Here is a 22,566-nt window from a genome sequence, read left to right on the forward strand (position 1 = left end):
TCACACACTCTTGACACGCACATTATCGAATGCTCTTCTCTCCTTGTAGCCAGACACCAGTCTCCCACAGTCGGGATCAATTTAACCAGGTGGAAGTGGGGGCAGAGAGGAGGTTGGGGTGGCGGTGCTCCACTCTGGCTGAGATGTACTGGCTGCTAAACACACACTGACATCTTTGCAATCGGTTTCAGACGGGTCCCAAATGCTTTATCTTTATCTCAAAAAGAGTATTTTTCTGGCATGTTGGTTCACTGAGCTATGACTGATGGGGGAACTGATGAGGGAGGCCTCAGGTGTATAGGGCGAAGGAGAAAGATGAAAAGATGATGTTGTATGGGAGTTAAAAAATGGATTTCACGATCTTACCCATGTGTAAAAGGAATGTGTAAGACCAGAAATGGAAAAGCAAAGGCTCTTTATTGTGTTTTTTTATTATTTTTTGAATATTTGTTATTATGTCAGGAATGTCTCATAAGAGACATAGTCCAGTGGTTAGAATACAGCTTAAATACCTTGTGGGACAAAAACAATACTCAACAGTTTGTCTCTTCTTTTTCTCCTCTGAGTTGTTGTTGGGGTTAAATGGAAAGGAAGAAGTCATACTGAGAGGCTGACCTTCTAATCTGTTCTGCTGTTGCACAGCGCTTGCATCCACCTTCTTGCTAAGAGCAGGGCTGGTTCTTTGCATACTAAACTGGTGAGCTATTTCTTCATTTTTATTTATTTTTTTTAAACACTCACACACTGAGGGGAATGTTTTATGCATTAGCCTCACTAGGGTAGCGCTCAGTAAATAAAGTTCTGTCCCACCAGTGGCTGCTCAGAAGTTATTCTTATCCCAGTACAAATCTGGGTCTCACTTGGCAGTCCCATGGGGCTTGTGTCTTGGTGGTAGTGGCACCAAGCAGCAGGTGTTGTGTGATATCGCGCCTGGCACTAAACCAGACAGTGTTTGCTGCTATCAGATCAGGAGCAGATGGTCGCAAATCATGGGCCAGCTCTGCATCGCACATGAACAGCTAACTCTGCACCAGCAGCTACGGTTGCAGAAAAAAAAAAAAAGGGGGAACTGAAACAGAAAGCTTCCCTCGAACAGCCCCCGTTTTATTCCACTGTATTTAATGAGGCAACACTTTGTTGGTTTGTGTGGTGTTTGTCATCTGTGTGAGTAGTTTGTTGTTTTCAGATTTTTGTCATTGAGAGAAAACCGCAAGTGGCACCACTGAAGTTTCATCATTTTTGTGGGTATATGGGATTGAACCTTGCATGACTCTGTGTGTGTGTGTGTGTGTGTGTGTGTCTGTGTGTGTGTCTGTTTTACAGCAGCCACAGTTGTCTACATACAGCTGTGAGATTTCTTCATATCTTTCTGTGGGCTATCCACAAATAATAATCCCTGACAGCACAAAAAAAAAAAAAGAAAACTTTTTTTAGTGGACAAAATAATTTGTATGCCGCATGTGTATTATTAGACTGACAGAAAATTAATCATCAACTATTTGTATGTGCACAGAAGTGTTGTTTATTTCTAATATAGGACAAGTTAATTGCTTTGGGTTTTTAGATGGGCAATTTACACCTTTTCTGACAATTCTGAGAAAAACAAAACTACCCATTTAAAAGAAAGAAACCGACAGATTAATAATGAAAATACTTTATGCTAGACTGCACTGCAATTCAAAACTGTTCCCTCCCAACAAGAATTTATTATTGGACTGCATATGTAATCAACAGCTCTCTCAGTTATTTGAAACCAATGGCTGAATACCATAACCTTTATGAAGCTAAGGTGTAGTGCAGGACTGTTACATTAGAATTTATTCGTTTTCACTAGTGTACCTAATGAATTGGCAAGTTAGTGTGTAACGCTTTCAGTAAGTATGGGGTTTCTGCATTTTGCTCCAGGATACTTTGACACTGGAACAGGAGGAGCTAAGCATCAAACCATGTTATGTAACCACAACAGAGAAACATTAACAACTAAGTGAGTTTGTGTACAACTTTATACTGTATAACCATTTGACACTTCATTTGTCAACATTTGCACGTTGTATCGTCAAATAGCTCTGAGATTCACAATTCAATATTGGGTGTACAAGCGTAACAATGTGTGTGTTTGCTGATAATGGGCTGTGGTAATACGCTATGCTGTCATTGTGTGTGTGTGTGTGTGTGTGGTTACCTCGTAGATATTGGTGGGTTTGCTGATGGTTTGCATAATGTGGGTTTGACAGTGTTTTCTTGCAGTAGTGTTTGAAGGGAAGGGCGGCTGGAGACAGACTGATTTACATATCTCAGAGGGGAAAGCAAAAGTGAGGAAACGCCTGGAGAAAAAATGGCCTGAACAAAAAAAGTGAGTGGGTAGGGACAAGGAGATAGAAAGAGAGAAGAGAGTGGGAAAATTTTTGAGCCAGAGGGGAAAAAGATAAACAACAAAGCACGACTATGAAAGAGAGAATGGAGGGGGAAGAAACAATGACAAGGAAGAAGCTTAGCGAATGGATGGAGAGGAGAAGAGGTTAACAACAGGGATAATGAGTGCATGCTCTGCAATGAGGCATCGCTGACCTGACCTTTCATCTTCTACAGCTACTTTCTCCAGATGGAAATGTGTGCATATTTAGCAAGTGGAACACGAACATCATTATCTGAGTATTACTTAAAACTGTTGGGATCAAACACACAGATACACAATATGTACTTCAGATGTAGTAATGGTTCATTGAAATACTTCTGAAGGGAAGCTCTCGCCATTAGAAAGTCTACACACACAGACTTAGATACAAGCAGTCCACTCCCTGTGTGGTTCTTATAGGTACAGCCTTACCGTAGATGTGTTCTGAAAACTAAAACCCAATTATTGCTTGACTCATGCTGCAGATGATCTGTTGAGCAGGAGCACTGCGGTCTTTCTCAGAACGTAGAAAATGCACCTAAAATGTAATCATGTATTGACTACACATAGACACAAAGGCTTTCATTTCGTGTCAGTAACAAAAAATGGTTGAAGTGCACACCAGAAACTAAGATCTGGATCCTCTTAAACTTAATTAAGCCTCTTTAGTACATAATGTTTTCCATTTTGCTGGCTTTTAATCACATTTCATTCTCAAATCAGATCACAGTTATCTCCACAAGCTGCAGAAAGACACTTACACAGTTTCTCCAGGTTATCAATTTCTCAACTCTGAATCTTGGGTGATGATCAAATTACCTTCATCTATTCATTTGCTAAGATTTAGAGTTAATGAGTAAGACTTTAAATAGTGGAGAAGAAGACAGCGCGCATGCTTCACCCTCTACCCTAATGCAAACCAATGTTGGTCTTCGCTGCACATTAGAAAAAGAAATTACAAAAAAAGAGATGAGGCGTGTGTAGGGTTGCAAAGGGGTGGACAATTTCCGGTAAATTTCCGGTAAATTTCCAGAAACTTTCCATGGGAAGTTAAACTGGGGAATTTTGGAAATATTCCAAATTAGAAACTTTCCATGGGAATTATGGGAATTATTGGGAATTTATGGGAATTTATGGGAATTATGGGATGACAATTGATGTATAAATTCTTGTATGGTTACAGAAAACCGTCTTGCAGGAGTCAGAAGAAACAGCATCAAATTTGAGGTAGCTACCACCATAATTAGCTAGCCTCTTAAATGGTCAATGAAATGAAAAATAGCTTTCATTTAGCACCTAACTTACCAGATAGTTAGCTACTGTATTAATACATTTTTATTTAATATTTGCAAGTTAAACATTAATAACGTTATAGATCAAATATATTTACCCCATGATATTATCAAAACTTACTTGACTTTATATAGTCCGCGGGCTCAAATGTGTGGCTTCAATAGTCTTGTGCTTTGAGCTCAAAAGTGTGGCCTCCAGGCTTCAAGGAATCACCTGTGCATGTGATGGAGGAATGCACAGTGCATGTAGGGGGCGTGGCCTCAATAGCCCTGCAGTAAGCAGTGTGCTGTGTGCATGTGATTGAGGAGTGTACTTGCATTAAATCTGGTTGTTTTAGCCAAGACTATGCTACAATATATTCCCCCCAACTATATTTAAGTTCCCTGTTAAGGGCCAACCTTCAATTTTGTAAATTTCTTATTTATTCCTGTTTATTCCCATATATTCCCGTTAATTCCCGATAATTCCCATATATTCCCGTTAATTCCCATGGAAAGTTTCCAACTTTGAAAATTCCTGGAATTTTGCAACCCTAGGCGTGTGGCACATCAGTGATTGAAGCAGCTTCCCACTCATTTGTGGGATGTTGATATGTTAATAACCCGCAAGTTCTGTTCATGTCAAGGCAAATATCTTTGGAAAGTGTTCTCAACCATTAGTAATGATATGCAAGGCCTGTTTAACCAAGATATATAATACTGTTACGGTGTATTTTCAAGCTGTAAACATCACAAAACTGGTTCTAATCGTGTTTCTGATCTTAAGTGGTACCGGCAGTCAGTAGATAGATTACAATCATATGATCATATGGATAGGGGCTGTAATGTGGAGTTATCAGATGGTTTTGGACAGACTCTCTGCAAAGAAGAGAACAGTATGTAACTGACAATTTACAAAACAAACTGAGTGTAATAGAGAGGTCAAGGGATCATTGTATTCCTTCAGAGTGTGTCTTTGCCTTCTCAGCATATACACCAATCAGCCACAACATTAAAACTACTCAGAGGAGAAGTAAATAACATTGAAAATCCTGTGACAATTCAATGTTCTGCTGGGAAACTTTTGGATGTGGTATTCATGTGGATGCTACTAAGGCATGTAGCACCCACCTAGACCAGACCAAACACCCCCCACCCCATAGCAAGGACACTCCTTGATGGCAGCAGCCATCCCCAGCAGGATGCAGCCTGACACAGACACACACACAAAAACTATTTAGGAACAACTCAAAAAACAATCTCCATTCGCTGATGAGTCACAACTGTTTTGGAGGAACAAGGGAGAAATGCACAATATTAGGCAGGTGGTCATAATGTTATGATCAGTGTAGATGCTTGATCACACTGTGCCTATAGTACATATACAGATCACTGGTACATGAATCACAGAATAGCTATTAATGACAGTACCCACACTCACTGCTGTTGATCCATTTTCAATTTGATTATTTCCTGAAATCCAAATTTTCTGCAAAATGATCACCAATCATAATATAGTTGTAGTTCTGAGGGTATGTCAGAACGTTGTATCAGTTGTCCTGTGAACACGGACTAAACCATGGATAAATGCAGCATTGCAGCAGTTTTTATCACATTCCTCTTTGAAACACAACTAAATATAGGTGGGAAAACAGCTCATATCTTGAGTTTGTCAGCTACAGGCAAAAGTCCTGCCCCCTATCCGGCCCTTCAGACACACTGACGACAAATCTTTTTCAAGTATGTACACGTCTCTGCTGTATGTTGATCATGTCCTTTTCATCTTTCTGAACACGAATCCATCTTACATAGAGATCAGGCATTGATTTACCTCAGACAGGCAGTCGTTGACATTAATGCCTTAGCGCCATCAAATATGCATCGAAGGGAAGTCGGCGGTAAACAAAAACGTCACTGATTAGAGCAACTAGGCAGACGGCAAGAGTCATGTTTTTTTATGTGTTTCTACGTTCTGTCAAAACTATGAAGTGCAAAATAAAATCAGTGTTTGTGTTTATCGCCTGCACTGATTTTTTTTGCCAGATAAAGCAGAGGGAAAGGACCAGAAAAAAAATATGTATGTCTTCATCCGGTTTTCCAATAATCCGTTGCGTCTGTCGTCTTAGTGCTGCCTCATATCACTCTAATCACCATCAGAGATGATGCAGAGACGCGCCGTGGACACACGCAGAGACTGGATCGATAAAACAATGTCTGTGTTATGGAACGATCCCAGACACCTAAGGAAGAAAAAAACGCGTTCCCACTGTAAAATGTGTTCATGGGTGTCTCATATTAAAACTGATTTGCTGTATTATAATTCATCACATTTCAGTTGCATTGCATAATATCTGTTACATAATAAAAGTCACACAAAAATAGCTGACTATTATTTGGCTGATGGCCACGGGTATGAACACTTGTATAGCAGAAATCCTAACCACAGATAGAATATGCTGAAACAAAGACACTTACATAAGCAAGAGGGACCCCCCCCCCCCCCCCCCCCCCTTCTGTATGGATTTAACATATTTTAATGATGTGCGGAACTGTGAGCTGCATTGAGTACAAATAGTGGACTGCATGATTAGGGAAGGATTTTTGGACACATGAAATTGCTCGTGTCCCCAAGTCGCAACTGTCATGTTGTATTAGATGATGTGGAGACTTGTCAGTTACAACATGGCACTAATTCTGGCCCTCGGCTGAGTGGGAAACTAAAACATAACTAAGTTTAGCTTACTGGTGGATGCAGAGTCATATCAACCGTTGAGGGGTGAGAAAATGAAATCAAACGACATGAGAATGTTAATGAGTGCGGAGAAAAAAGTAAAACATGTTGTCACATCCACCACTGGGGGTTTCTGCTGGTAGAATAATGTATGCGGCTCATGAACTTTGGATTGAGTTGATTCTCTGAAGTGGGATTGGAAACACAAGCCCTGAAAGGAAAAAAAATAATTATCCTATTAGGAGGCACCCTGGGGTGGGCTCTATATAATTCCATGTAGCTGCTATGAAGAAAATGAAAACAATAAGTTTTTCTTGATTTCCAAAGAAAACAGCTCCCTCTGCCACACCGTCTGCTGTCTGTCAGGGACGAAATGATGTTTACAAGAATGTCTGTCTGGTGGTGAAAAAAAAAAATCTGCTTTTTCTCAATGTGCAAAAGCTTATTGAGACGTCCATATTAATACCACTTGTTTTATGCCGTTCTCTGCTGGCCGTGTTTACTTGTGCACAGCTGCATTACAGCAGTTTGGTTTTGCTGTATTCAAAGAAGAAGAAGAAGTGACGGTCAGGAGTTGACACAGTGAATCTGGATGCTAGATTGGAAATACTGTTACATACACTCCCCATATCAGACTTTTCTTGGACTGAACTTTGCGTTGTCTGTGCAGTTTTGAAATTGCACAGCGCTTACGTGTCACAGCGCTGACAGGTTTTGAAAATATATTGTTTGAATTACAGCCACTGTTTCCTGTGAGGATGCGGCCAGAGCGCCGTAACAGGATAAATCTTTTCCCGCCCATTGCGACTCGGTAAGCAAAGTTTGATTCAGGAGTTCCTGCTTTATTGTGTTTGGGCCTGGGCAGGGTGTCGTCATGGCAACATCCTTCCTCACAGGATCTGACATTCATGACTTCGAGACAGATTCACCCATCCCTGTCGATGTCACCCCTACAATGAGTCATAGCTCCAGCTTTATTTGATCAAATTCAGGTTTGGTTCGCCCATAAAGAATCATCACATGTGTAGTTGCTTGAGTAACCGTGCTGAGCTCTTGGTTACGTCTTTGTGAATTGTCTGTATGGTCATTAATTGGTTATTTTAATTTATAGTCATACGGAGCCAAACGGTACATAAGAGTTTGCTTTGTCATTCAGCAATATCTCATACTATCTTTAGGGATTTTCTCCTCAGAACTACACCATATTCAATAGTAAATGCAGGCCAAGTAGTTTATAATAATCCTTTGGTGTCCTTTACATGTCAAACAATCAAGCACCAGCCAATAGATAGAATATTGCTTTGGCAAAGAACGCTTAAATAACTTTCGCTGGCTAAAGGACAGAGTTTCAAACTATTGATCGGTCTCCATGGAAGAAAAGCAGATTTCTGATTATCATCCAAGTGCATAGCTAAGAGCAGATTCAGGCCTGGAAGTGATTGCTGTTTTTTTAGTTCTTTAGAAATGAGGGCTGTGTTGTTTGACTCGTTTTGGTTGACACAATAGATGACATCTTGAAGCTCCCTGTTCATTTTAATGTCTTAATGTTTCCTTTTTGATTCCAACAATGTGGTCAAATGAGGATGGTAGCGAGAACAGGCAACCAATGAATACAAATCTGAAAACCATTTTATTTACAAAATCAGTAGACTTTTATTTATTCAGCTGTGCATTTCAAATGCATCAGCTGATGTTTTGCATGAATTTCATTTCATGGTCTGAACTAAAAAAAAAAAAAAAAAAAAAGTAAATAAAACAAAGTGGAACTGCAGTCTCCCGGTCTCTGTGCAGTCCCTTTTATATTTTCCATCGTAATTTATCTGATTATCACAATCTTAATGTCAAGGGGGGCAAGTTGAAAAGAATCCAATTCTCATGTAAAGCTTTTGTTTTATTGTTTTGTTTTTGGCATTTGTTCAGTGTAAAAACTGTACCAGTTTGTGTAACATATCAATTCCTGTGTGATTAAAAAAACACAAGGATTTGTGCAACGGCTCCATTTTAATTGGTTATTTGAGCAACACACCACTTACTTATCCATGCATTTGATGTTAATGTGGTCTTTGAGAGCTGGTTATAATTGGTTGTTAAAAAGTTAGACTGGTCAATTGGGATAAAGCACATTTAAATACTAATGGCTTTGCCTTTGTCTCAGTCAGATTCATGATTAACACTGAAGTGAGGCTTATACCAATTTAACAAAGGTTCCACAAAGATATTTAATTCCATCTTTCCCTTCTTTGATATGCTGCATTTAGCAAATAACTGAGGTATGGTCTATGTAGTGCCTGGAAAGAATTGAATGTTGGGTTCTTTGCCATTGTGTAATTCAAAAACTATGACATGGTCAGCTGAGAAAACAGGATGTTGTTTTTGTTGTTGTTGTTGTTTTTTTTTTTTTTGCTGAAATACTATGAGGTGTAGGTGCCAGGTGGATGTTGTTACTGGGGGCCTTTGGATCCTATGGGTTGAGGGGAGGGGCCTCTGTGGATCAGGCTTGTTCCAGTGCATCCCACAGATACTCGATCAGTTTGGGATCTAGGAAACTTGTGCTGTTTTTCATGGTTTTTGAGTTCGTTTTTGCTTTTGTCAAGTGGTTTTAGTGTTCTGATGGTGGTACATGAACTTGTGGTCTTAGACTGATCATCTTCTATGCATGTAAGCACCCACAAACACTTCCTTTGGTGGTTGTTTACTTTCAAGTATAGCTTAAAAGGATAAAAAGCTACAAATAATGCTTCACCCCTTTTCTACTTTCACTCTTATATAACCTGTATAAGAGTCACCCTTCAAAATATGTTGCCATTTGTCAGATTTCACTATATGTTAAGTGCAGAACATGTAAACTCAGTTTTTTGATTCTATTTTCCATGTAACTGCTGTTGTTCACAGGATTTGATTAAGTGACAATACCAGTAACTTTATCTGCAGGATAAAGGTACTGCAGGAACCTCCCAAAGGGATCAATAAAGTTGTCTATCTATATCTATCTATCTTTATCTCACCCAAGCCTGGTGGGCACAGCCAATAACACACAGGACAATAATTCAGAAAGAAGCTTGTTTAATCCTTCCTTTTCACTTGAGAGTTAGGAGAAAGATCACTGCCCAATAGAATGGGCTGGCTTCTGCATAGAGGAAGTTTGCCACCTAATGGAGGCAATGTCGCACTGCCTTCTTAAGTCATTCTCTCTCCCAAAGGTTATTTTTCCCACTCTCCTCTTTTTGACCTACTGCCACCTTTTAAGTGTGTGTTTTAAGTGTAAATGTATTATGTCATTTTTCTGTGTAAATCTGTGTGTCTAGGTGAAATATGTCTGGCAAATAAGTGAAGTTAATGTTTAATTTAAATAAACAAGAATGTGTTCAGTTTAGTTTAATGTATACTTTTCTCCCTTTTTGTCTTACAGATCCAGTGTCCCCGACATTTGAGGTTTGAAAAGCATTCTACAGTCACATCCTGTAGCCTGTAGTTTCATGGAGGGGTTTCCTGTTCACTGACCCAAGAGGCTGCCTTACTTACCAGCAGCCATGTCAGCCTGCAGCACCTTCACCGAGCACGTGTGGAAACCAGGGGAGTGCAAGAACTGCTTTAAACCTAAGAGTCTGCACTGCCTAGCTCAGAGCAGTGGAGGGAAGCAACCCTCTGATCAGAGGCCTCCAACAACTCAGCAACCGAATCCACCCCCTGCTGGGGCCAGAGCCAACCCTAACCTTACCAGCAACACCCAGAAGGCCGGCAGTGGGTCTTCTCGCTCAGGACACTTCCGTCCACCAGTGGCCAAGAAACCAACCATTGCTGTTAAGCCCACAATGATGTTACCTTGCTCCTCTTCAGGACTGGATTCAGATGGCAACTTACAGCAACCACCAAATCTAATAGAACAAGGCAAAACATCAGCCTTTACAGTCTGGAATCGCAATGGACTGAACCGTAAGAGGCCAGGTGGGCCCAGCAACAACAACGAAGGAGAGGATGGTAGTCAGGAGATTGAAGGTTATGGACAACTTAGCCCTAGGACGCCTAGTGGAAATAACAACAGTGGATTAACTGATGTCCTGAAGGAGATTGCTGGTTTGGGCCCTGCCTCCAGTCCCCCACCCCTTTCTGCCTCTAAGGACCTATTTTGGGGGCGAATCAGCAGTTCATATAGAAGGTCCTTAGAAAGAGGCCTCCCAGCCTCAGGCTGTCTCGCCATGGGAAGCAGTGGTAGTAGTGGTGGAGGTGGCAGCACTGCACAAAAACGGGTATCACTTAGTGATAGCACCAAGGTCATTAGCACAGAGGGTGGTCGTTTTTGCTACCCAGACTTCTCGAGTGAAGGTGAAGATGATGAGGAAGAGGATGATGAGGAGGAAGACACTGAAAGGGATGAGGATGATGAACATGAGAGCTGGGATGAAAGTGATGAGGAGCTTCTAGCTATGGAGATCCGTATGCGAGGCCAACCTCGATTTGCAAATTTCCGTGCTGCCACATTGTCTCCAGTGCCCTTTGCTGCAGGGAAAAAGTGGAATACTGTGCCACTTAGAAACCGCTCACTACAGCGGATTTGTGCAGTTGACTATGATGATAGCTATGATGAAATTTTGAACGGATACCCCTCAGTGGATTCCAATGGACATCTTCTTTCCTATGGGCCTTGTGACATGCAAGGCAGTGATTTTCTGTCAAATTCAGAGGCTACTACTTCTCCAGAATCATCATCATCACTACCGGAAGACTCTCGTACAACTTCCAGCAGTGGGAGCAGTGCCCACTGTGCCCCTCGAAATGGCTTGCATTCTCCCACATCCCCTTGTAAGGCACCTGTGTCCTGCACTTCTCCTCTGAAAAAGGAGCATGTCAGCAAAGCACTGAGTCCACTCAAGGTTGCTGAAACACACAAGGCTGTCTTGGCCATTAGATTAGAAGATCAGGATGGCAGAGAAGGCATGCCAATGCCTCAGGCTCTTCCTGGTCAGCCAGTCACTATAAGTTTCAGTCCCACGGAGGAGCAAGCTAAACCATACCGCGTAGTAAATTTGGAAAAATCGTTGATATGTAAGCCTTACACTGTAGTGGATGTGTCGGCATCCATGGCCAATAAAAATGAACATTTTCCAGACTTGTCTCCAAAACCCAGAAATCTGTCAATGCCATCCAGCCCTACATCATTCTGTAGCACTCCTGTAGTCCAACCTCTGTCTCCTACGTCCCCTATTTCCCCATCTTCTCCTGCAATGCCAACATCACCTACATCTGTTGCTCTGTCTGGTAACTTGCGAAAGAAATCAGGCAGCATACGTTACCAAGAAGTGTGGACATCAAGTACAAGTCCTCGTCAAAAGATACCTAAAGTGGATCTTGGGAGTAATCCTGGTCCCTCCATCACTACACAGCACTGCAGTCACAAGTCAGCTCCCACTTCTCCCATTGCTGGGTTGTCGTCCTCTCGAACTGTACCTGTGAAATCCCCCAACTTGTCAGAGATCAAGTTCAACAGTTTCAATAATGCAGGTATGCCTCCTTTTCCCATTATCATTCGAGATGAACCAGCCTATGCCCGAAGTTCTAAAAATGCTGTCAAGGTACCTATTGTTATCAATCCAAGTGCATATGACAACCTAGCTGTGTACAAGAGCTTCTTGGGACTCAGTGGAGAACTGCCACAGGCAAAAGGGGTTGGTAATAGGGTAGCCAGCCATACTTATGAAGAGATTGGGTCCTCTGAGAGTGTCCAGTCCTCCTCAACAGAGAAAACTCTCTCTGGTAGAGGCACATCAGAGCGAGCCTCCTCTGAAGAAACAAAGATTCCACTTGAAGCAGTGTCAAAAGCACCAAATTTACAACCTAGAACCACTACAGACCCTAGCACTGTTACAAGCACTGTGATTAGCTCCACAGTTGGCGCCCTCTCTCCCACTATATCAACAAATTCTCCTGCCAATCTTGCCATTACTGCAAACCGACCTAAAACTAGCCCATCTGGGAGGGTTGTTACACTTACTTGTAAGACAAGTGGAGATGCTTCCAGCAGTAAAGATAATGATTCAGGCTTAGCTTTGTATTCTGGGACAGCGGTAAGCCATAGAGAGGAGGCCAGTACTGTGCTTTCTCAGATTGTGGCCTCCATCCAACCTCCTCAGTCTCCTCCAGAGTCGCCCTCAGCACAAACCAAAACTTTAAGTTCTGAGGAGCTCTATGCGCTCCCACCTGATGCCATGAAGGAGACCCTTACACGACCTAAGTCCCTGTTTTCCACAGCTGATGGCTGTCTTTCCAAACCAAAGAAGGACACGCCCTCAAAAGTTTTGTCAAAATCCCAGAGTGCCTCTGCTGCTGTCCCACTCTCCAGCCCCAGGTCAGAGCCCAATGCCCCCTTCCCCCCGCCAAGATCCACATCTTCCCCTTATCATGCTTCCAACATACTCCAGAGACATTTTGGCAACTGGACCAAGAGCTCTGCCTCCAGCTCTCCTGTACGACCCAGTGAAGGTGAAGCAAGTCCTGGTGGTGAAGGGAGACGTATTTCAGCAGAAAGCTCCAAACCTAAACGTTGGATCTCCTTTAAGAGCTTTTTCCGTCGGCGAAAAGATGAGGATGAGCAGAGAGAGAAGGTGGAGAGAGAGAAAGAGAAGGGCAAGCTGGTTGGGCTTGATGGAACGGTCATTCACATTCTTCCACCACCACCTGCCCAAAATCAACACTGGTTCGCTGAGGCCAAACCAGAGGATCCCAACCAGAAGCCAACCATTATATTTACCTACAAACCAGACAGTAGCAGTAGTCCTGGCGATGGTGAAGGACAACTTCGAGTAGAGGAATGCAGAGAAACTGCGCTAACTGATGAAAGCAAGGAACCCACACCTTTGAGTCCAGGGCAAACGCCATCCTCAGACACCACTGGAGGAGATCTCCTTAGCAAGGACTCAAGGTATTTGTCCAACTTCTATGTACTCTACTGACATCATTATATTAAAAGATGCCCCAAAACGGAGTTATAAGCAAGTGACGGAAGTGTAATTTCTGAATTTTGTTCCCATACTGTGATTGCATACCAGAAAACAAACATTAAACAACTAAACTAAACCTAAATTGCAGAGGACTTCGCAATAATATCTTAAAAACCTCAAAATGGTAAACGTGGTTATGACATTGTGTTGTTAGTTGAGTGAGTATAAAACAAAAATTGTATAATCTGCTAGATTTGCAGGAGTAGATGGAAGACGTGCAGGATTGTGACCCTTAGACAAAATGCTGCTATTAAATGTTCATTTAAAGAAAAGCTTTGAGAAGCTTTCACAAGACCCAAAAAAATGATTTCAACCCATGAACAGAGATCTGCAGGTGTGAATGATACCTCTGCAGTATAAATATTGTTTTTACAAAAGTAATCTGTAAAATCAGTTCACACATCTGGTGCCTACATTAGCTCTTTTGTAATTAATCATTTTGCATGCAATATCGGTATTACCATTACCAACATGCACTCCCTCGAGGTCACTCTCTTTTACTATTACTTCATTTGAACCCAGCTGCTGCTCCGAAGTGTCAGAATTACTTATCTCCCTGTCATACAGTTAGGATGTCTTTGGCATGCCTGTTTGTCTACTTGTCTAACCCACTGCAGGAACTTTACAGCCGGTGTAGTCTATTTTGTAATGTTGCCTGTTAACTAAACAGCAGGCACTGCACTCCCTAATTCTGTGAATTTGTTTTTAGAAATCAGTTGGATAAGACACTCTTCACACTTTCCTGTTGCTATTTGTATCAAATCTAAACATACACAGGTGCTCACTTATAGGACTGGGTTAAAACAATAGATTTTCCAGTTCAGGTTTATCTACATTTGAAGATATATATCCAATATAGAGTCATAAAAGTATGATGACAGAGAGAGAGCTGTATGTGTCAACTAGAGGTAACATATTGTGGAAATGTGTACAGTTTCAAAAAGTAGTTTTGAAACTGAAATATCTCTAAATAAATCGATGTTAAATTGAATCAAATCAAATTGCGAACTTTGGAATCAGAATAGAATCGATTGCCGTTGAGTTGAGTTGAGTTGAGTTGCAGAAGTCAGTACCGATAGCCAGCCCTACTCACACTAATCAGTGTTGCCAGTGTAGAACTCTTGCGTAATAATTTCATCATTTGTCTTTGACCTGATGTTTGGTATTTCTTGAGGTAAGTTTCCTGAGGTGAGTGATAGATATAAATAGCCCATATGGTGGCGTTTATGCTATAAATCAACCATGAGCCACCTGAGCCATTCAGACAGCAGATTGGTTAACACATTTTTGTGTTTTACATGTGTCCATCACACATTATGGATAATAGCCCTCTGGAAGTATTTACTGACTGGACACAGCTACAATTTAGCTCTTGCACAACTTGTTCATCTTGTCACCCGATCTCTTAGATTTGTACCTTTTATATTATATCCACCCTCATCCTATCCCTACCTTCTGTATTGTTTTCAAGGTGCTCTGCTTTCCGCCATCCCTTGCTGTGTTTCTTGTAATTTTGCACTCGTCTTCCACGATTTCCTTACATATATTTCTCCTTTGAGCCCGAAGCGCTGTGAACTCTTAAATATTTTACTCCTCCATCCTGTCAAGAGCTCGGCCCCATTCTGTCTCTTTTCTAAGTTCCATGCTTTTTCTGTCATCCTCAAGCCTTAGCTCTAGTGATCTTTTCTTTCTTCCAGAAGTTCCCGTCTCCTCTCTCACTTTAAAATTAGTGGCACAAGCACTGAATGAGTGCTGGTTTCGCTATTAATATCGGATGTCTGAAAAATGCTGTACTAAAATAGCTGATATTAGGTTGGATCATGTGTATTGCCTTGTTACCCAACAGTTTGTACCAAAAACAACAATTTATGAGTCAGAGCAAAGTTTGCACCAAGGATGATATATTACTCAAATTAATATTTTTTCCCCAAAGTATCCCAAACAGAAAAATGGATTTGCAATGTAGGCCAGGTTACCAAGTTTAGCCTTCAGAGCTGCTGCCATATTCTTCATACAGGTGTTTCCCTGCTATACTGAGTATTGAACACCAGGGAACAGCTGTCTCAACATGAAAATTATTCAACAGCTGCTGGCAATAAAATAATTAGTTCTCTTCCATTTGACATTTAAAAATAAGTTTAAGCAATGCACATACTTGGAGATTAAAAAAACACATGTGGACTCATGGTTCAAGTTAACAGAATGTAGTCCTGCCTACTCAACACTTTCAAAAGCATCTTACTGTTGGTTTGGCTGTACAATTTTCTTTACATCTGTATTTTATGAGCCATCTTTTAGGTCTCTGCTGTTTGATTGGATTAAGTAATGCTTTTATTTGTCATTGCATGTTTACAGCATTCACTGGAAACTTGTCAGTAAATAACAAATTTGTTGTGTTGGTAATTGGGTACATTGGTGTCAAGGGTTTATTTGAAGTGTATTTCTAGTATCAGCACTTGGTTTTAAACTGAAAATAGCTAAACCTTTCCCTTGGTGCCTGGATTTCTTTTGGAAGGAACATGCTAGAATATGAATATATGCCTCACAGTGTTTTAGTAACAGATGTTTTAAGGGATCAGTCTTGACTTTTTCTACCGTTACATTTTTTTCCCCAAAAATAGTTTCTTGTTCTACTGGAACATTAAAGTTCTATGCAAACAAATATTCATTCATTCATTCATTCATTCATCTTCTGTCTTTATGTCATATTTTTGTCCCACTTGCTTGCACTAATCACTATTACAATTAGTGATATTCTATGTCTCAATATGAAAGAAACTTCCTGTGGAACCCCATGAAACATGGGATCTTCTTTGAACAGTCGTCTTAAAAATCTGACCAGACCAGTCAGTCAGTGATTTCCATATTATGAACTAGTTACACAGGTCATTCTACAGAGCATTTGTTTTGGTTGGCAGATGAAGAGTTAACTCTTCTGGCTTGTGGAAGCACTTTTATTGGCTAACAGTGGGCGTGCGCTTCAGTGCTGGCAAAAACACATTACCTTAGACAGGTAAGAACATTCAGAGCGGGATCAGAGGACGGATACATACAGGAGAAGACTTTTTCATTCTTCACAACAGGCCAGCTTTCCTTACGTACTGCTCTACCTAGAATGTGATTTTTACCTCTGCCTCCCATTCCAAGTTTTCCAAATGGGAAGTTGTGTGAGCCAATACAGTGGGTAAGAACTGAAATCCTACTCTTTGATACATTTCCGAAAGATGTGACCACACAGGCCATTTGAGTCATGTTGACTTAACAGGAGGAGAGGTTTGTAGATTAAATGATTTGCGTTTTAGACAAGACATCATTTCTTGCAGCAAAAGTCTGAAAATCAGTGAAATGAACTGAGGCAGCTTTGTACTGTCTGAACAAGTCAGGTCCTGACAATGAAATGTGTAGCAGCCATAAAGGTATTTATTGTGTCAAGGGCTTCTAAAGGTGTGTGAGGCACTGTTTTGCTCTGACTGCGTTGTCTCAACAGCGGAGGTTGTTTCTGTCTCTTTAGTTTTCCAGTGGTCTTTTGGGCAGTTTATGGCTAACTGTCGGTTGTGTGAATGTTGGTTGTATCTTTGTGTAAAGTACAGAAAAAGGAAGGACATGAGAGGAACCTGAGTTAATATGTACAAGTCAGGCAAACAGCAGGTTTCTATGCCAAGGTTTATGCATGACATTATAACACAGTGAACCATACTCCAGTTTGTTTTTAATCCTAATCAACTGTTTTATGCCCCTGTTTATTTACATTTGACTTACTCTTTGTTTTCTAGTTGGCTCACAACATTTTGATGGTCCTTTTAGTTTAACTGTCTACTGCAGGCAAGTGCTAAAGTAATGCACTGTGGCAACAAGAAGCTATTGATTGCCTCCCTTTAAAGGAGACATAGGGAACTTATGGTGTACAGAGACAGATCATAAACATGTCAGATCTGACGTCTTCCTTAGACAATTGCCCCAGGGTAGAGACAAGCATGAACGGCAAGGTCTTTCTTCGAGTGCTCGCTTTTCAATCACATCGCAGTCAAAATATTACGTTCATGTTGTTTATTAAGAACATCCTTGGCCCTACAATGTCCTACAATATGTAACACTAAATCCTGACAATCGGGTTAACTTCCACAGTATGTGGATGGAGTGATATTTCATATGCACTATAATACAGCAGATGAAATACACTGGAACACCAAAATGAAAATTTAAATCTTTAAATTGAAAACTAAGCAGAAACAAAGCTTAATTTATTATTTGTGTTGGATATGAGCCTAAAATAGTACTTTAATCTTTTATAACTTTAATTTGGTCTCATAGGACGGCTATAGAGCTTGAGTTTATGCTTTTTATGACTGTATGCGACTGGCTCCTTGGTGACAGAAGAATTTCAGCTCATTTTACTACTGTTCTTTCATAGGCACAAACAAAGTGTACTACAGTATTTTAGCTTTAAACTGGACAGTGCCCTCATTTTGAGGGACTTTTGCCGATGACTACATAAACCATTAGTCACATTGAGAGCCTGTGTAATCAACATTACAGTGCAGCGGAAGTGACACGTCTGTTTCAGAATAATACAATCATTATTGCCAGACAGCCCCACCCAAGACGAGGCCTGAGGCTATGCAACCAACACTGAACTTTTGGCGACCTTTTTGTTTTGGCATTAAGTGTAACACATAGTGAAGTTTCTCTCAGAATGGCAGCACTGGAGCACTGTGTACATGTAGGTAGCAGGTATTTTGTGAATGGGGGTTCACATTTGCAGTAGTTTAGAATATCACCCAACCTGGGTGGCCACAACGTAGGTGGCCTGAAGCTGTAATATCTCGGGCAGCTCACATTGAAAGACTGAGGCTGAACTGTAATCAGATCAGGGGTCAGTAACCAGGAGTGTCTTATTTAGTCAGGGGTAGAATGATCCCTGATGACTTGAGTTAAGAAACACAGTTACTCATGTCACGTCTTTTGAACGTTTGTTTCTTTAGTCACAGTTTAGTTAACTTCACAGTTGTATTCTGGCTAGAAAGACGTTGGTATTATTATGTGTTGAGTGTTACATCTTTTGCAATATTTCACAGGTAGGCATGAATGTATACTGTGGCATCTGTATGCATGCATGTTGTCATATAGTTCAATTAATGGAGACACCCTCATCAAAAACTGATCCATTGCGCCAAAACAGATGAAATTATCCAAATGGTACTTTTAAGTTCAAGCTGGCATGTCAGGCGTGTCAGAAAAGAAAGTGCCATAATATTTTGATGAACAGGGTCCCCGTGGGGGGATTGTGGTGTTCCATCTTCCTTAAGAAGACACATACAGTATGTGACAGCGTGCATGTAGGACTTGCATCTCTGGCAGCAATTAGCTACAGTATACAACAAGTCTCTCCATAGCATCCCAGGGGCTTTCACACAGTCATAATCTGAGTTTTCACAGTGATAACACCCTATGACTAGCTGTAAGATATGACCCACATTTCTGGAACACGCAACCCATCTGGGCCAGCGTCAGTATATTATGAAGGCACTGTCTTCAGTTGTAATGGGCAACATTATGTATTCACCTGATGTATGTCCTTCTGAAAAGCAGCGTTATAGCAGACATAAAATACATTACGAGGACAGGCATTGTGTTCACATAAATATCTTGAGGTGACAGCTTGTATCAGTGTCGCTGCTTGGGAGTCGGTATACAAAGAGAACATGATTTGTTTATTTTCTAATTTTTTTTAATCCTCATAATTTATTAGCTTGGAACTGGAGTGTTTTAATATGGTACTAACATAACAGTGTTGGAGTAGTGTTAAATGTATTACTTTTAGCTTTTCTAACTTAAGTCTGCCACCTTGTCCTCACACCCATCAGATTCAGATTCAAAGCAGCTCACCTCTTTAAACACCTCAAATCATGGCCACCTACTGTCACAGGACCCTTCAAAATATATTATCACACTCCACTGTGACCTGCTTTGCGTTGTTCTTCCACCTTCCCTCAGGCACCGTGTGTGCAGCCGCATATAAAACACATCAGACTTCAAAAGCCTCCCACTTACCGCTGCACTGTCTCCAATTCATCACTTGCTCGGATAGATGAAGTGCACTGATACAGAAACAGAAAAACTGAGCAGATAAAAACATTGTTGTATGTGTTTTATTCATATCCTGTGTTAGATATAGTTGTCATAGACAAAATGAATGATGATAGATTAAAATCCTCATCAAAAGAAGCTCTTTTATTATCATGCAACACTACTGGCTCTGCAATATTGCTCTCTAATATCATACTTCTTCTTTTCTGATATGTCTTTGTAGATTGAAACCTTGTCATAAAAAGTAGTTAAACCTCAAGTAATTCCACCGTCAATGTCATTTATTCCACATTTTTTTATAACTGAATGAGTCACTCCTCTTTCTGTCATGTGCAGCCAGGTACCAGTGAGTGCCAGCAATGCCAGGAATCGGGAGCTACCCAGTGCCACCTCCCTGCTTGCCAGAGTGAATCTGGGTCTGGTGCTTGGGGAGTGCGAGGAGGCCCACGCCAACCAGGTTTCTACTGCGGCTTCTGCCAGCGAGGGCAGCGCCAGCCTCGGAGAGCCCGAGGATGACGGGAATCACTCTAATCACTCCCACTCTCCTGCCTCCAGCCAATGCAGTGCCACCTACAGCAACCTGGGTAAGAGTGGCACATGGTTTGTGTATGCGCATAGGATTGCATTCATGTTGCGGATAGCTGACAGACACCTTAAAATGGTGCTTACTTTGTAGTGTCGGTAAGCATGGATACCTCAAAATCAAAACGCTTTTGTGGTCCAAATTTGCAGGTTTTGTCTGAGTTGGACAGATTTTTCTGCCAGTGGATATTCACCTGGGTTTTTGTGTGTGCTGATTAAGCATTAAAGTCAGAACAATTAAAATCTTTATGTCTTTAGGTCTGACTACAAATCAATTTTGCATAGCTTTTGAATTTCTTTTATAAAAGAAACACACACACACACACACACACACCCACACACACACATTATTTAGACTTGTTGTAAAGGTTGTAAGCAGTAGATGAATATCGCCACAAACCTTCACTCATGTGTTTGTGCAGTTCATTCACTCCTAGCCAGTTTCACTTTTCTCCTGCTTCAGCACACTTCCTCATGTGACAAGTCATAATTTATTCCCTGTTAAAATAGCTGGAGCTCACATCTTGTCACCCATCGTTTCAGCCTAGAATAACTTCTAAAAGATTTCAGCTAGAGGTGGGAAATACACTGCCTGGCCAAAAAAAAAAGGGCACACATAATATTTCATTGGACCGTCTTTAGCTTTGCTGTGGCATTGTGTCGATAAGCTTCTGCATTCACCATAATTTTTCACCAAGATCTTATATTAATGATGGGAGAGTCTGACCACTGCACAAAGTTTTCTCCAGCACATCCCAAAGAAATGGAGTTAAGGTCTGGACTCTGTGGTGGCCAATCCATGTGTGAAAATGATGTCTCATGCTCCCTGAACCACTCTTTCACAATTTGAGCCCCATGAATCCCGGCATTGTCATCTTGGAATATGGTCCATTGATGGAATAACCTGGTCATTCAGTATATTCAGGTAGTCAGCTGATCTCATTCTTTGGGCACATAATGTTGCTGAACCTAGACCTGACCAACTGTAGCAACCCCAGATCATAGCACTGTCCCCACAGGCTTGTACAGTAGACACTAGGCATGATGGGTGCATCACTTCATCTGCCTCTCTTCTTACCCTGATGCCCCCATCACTCTGGAACAGGGTAAATCTGGACTCATCAGACCACATGACCTTCTTCCATTGCTCCAGACACCAATCTTTATGCTCCCTAGCAAATTGAAGTCTTTTTTTCCCAATTAGCCTCACTGATTAGTTGTTTTCTTAAGGCTACACAGCTGTTCAGGTCCAATCCCTTGAGTTTCCTTTGCACTGCACATGTGGAAATTATTCTGTGATGATTTTCTGCAATTTGATTTCATCGAACGTTTAACGTTTCCGACCACATTTCTTCCTCGTAGACGATGGTTCCCCACTATCCTTCCAGTTTTTAATAATGCGTTGGACAGTTCTTAACCCAATTTTAGTAGCTTCTGCAATCTCCTAAGATGTTTTCTCTGCTGCATGCTAATGATTTGACCCTTCTCAGACTTCTCAAACATATTTTCCACGACCACAGGATGTGTCTTTCGACATGGTTGTTTAAGAAATGAGAAGCTACTCATTGCATCAGCTGAGGTTAAATAACTTGTTGCCAGCTGAAAGATAATTACCCATGCAGTAATTGTCCAATAGGAGGCTTGTTCCTATTTGCTTAGTTAAATCCAAGTGGCGACTTGTTTTGGCCAGGCAGTGTATTTGCCATGGTGTTAATGCTTTTTTTGTGAAGATGGTCCTGTCTCTGTTTGGAACGTGATCAAAACTCCTGCCTCTACAGATCACTCATTCACAGATCCTATTTTTATCTTTTCTGTCTCCTTGCTTTTTTCTCCTCTCTTGCATCTCTGCAAACCGTATTTGAAATGATTGATGGGTTTGGAATGGGACTACGCTATTAACCACAGTGCTCCCTTACCACAGTATAAGAACATGTTCTGTATGATTGACCACAGTACTGCTATTAATGTCATAAAAGCTTTTATCTCCTGTATAATCGCAACATAATTATATGATTTCTTTTTTTCTCTGAATGGTCCTAATTGTCTGGTTTGACATTAATAAAGTCCAGTGTGAGAAAGGCATGGAGTAGAAGAGACATCCCTACAACCTGAATTATTCACTTAAAGGTTTATAACTAATTTCTGTGGAAGTGCTCTGCAGTATCTTGTACAGTGGCACCACTGACTGTAGATAATATGGACAAATGTGGCATATTGGTGGGTAAGTTACATAGAAATCTACCCTGGTAAATTGTAAACATTCATTCATTCATTTTCTGTAACCACTTGTCCTCTGAAGGACAAACTCCACATAGAAATGGTGTGGATGGTAACCACCACACCACTGTGGTGTAAGCATTTCCAGTTAAAATTGATCTTCATTTGAAAGATCCCATATCTATTCATAGAATCCATTTTCAGGCCTGAAAGCTGATGTGTGGTAGGACGTTTGGTTTTGGATTTAAAAAGTATGACAACAGAAAAGAGCAAAGCCATATGGCACTT

The 22,566-nt window shown here is 41.0% G+C and overlaps 1 protein-coding gene across 2 annotated transcripts in view; it reads left to right on the forward strand.

Annotated features, from left to right (window-relative positions):
* Positions 1 to 22,566, forward strand: part of peak1 (pseudopodium-enriched atypical kinase 1) — a 110,671-nt gene that overhangs the window by 75,258 nt on the left and 12,847 nt on the right. For both annotated transcript variants that reach the window (XM_084555659.1, XM_084555660.1), the window contains 2 exons: positions 9,807 to 13,313; positions 19,816 to 20,063. In XM_084555659.1, the coding sequence (XP_084411785.1) occupies positions 9,928 to 13,313; positions 19,816 to 20,063 (3,634 nt within the window). In that variant the 5' untranslated portion in view covers positions 9,807 to 9,927. The remainder of the gene's footprint in view (positions 1 to 9,806; positions 13,314 to 19,815; positions 20,064 to 22,566) is intronic.

This window comes from Chelon labrosus, assembly GCF_963514085.1.
Source record: "Chelon labrosus genome assembly, chromosome: 11".
Lineage (NCBI taxonomy): Eukaryota > Metazoa > Chordata > Actinopteri > Mugiliformes > Mugilidae > Chelon > Chelon labrosus.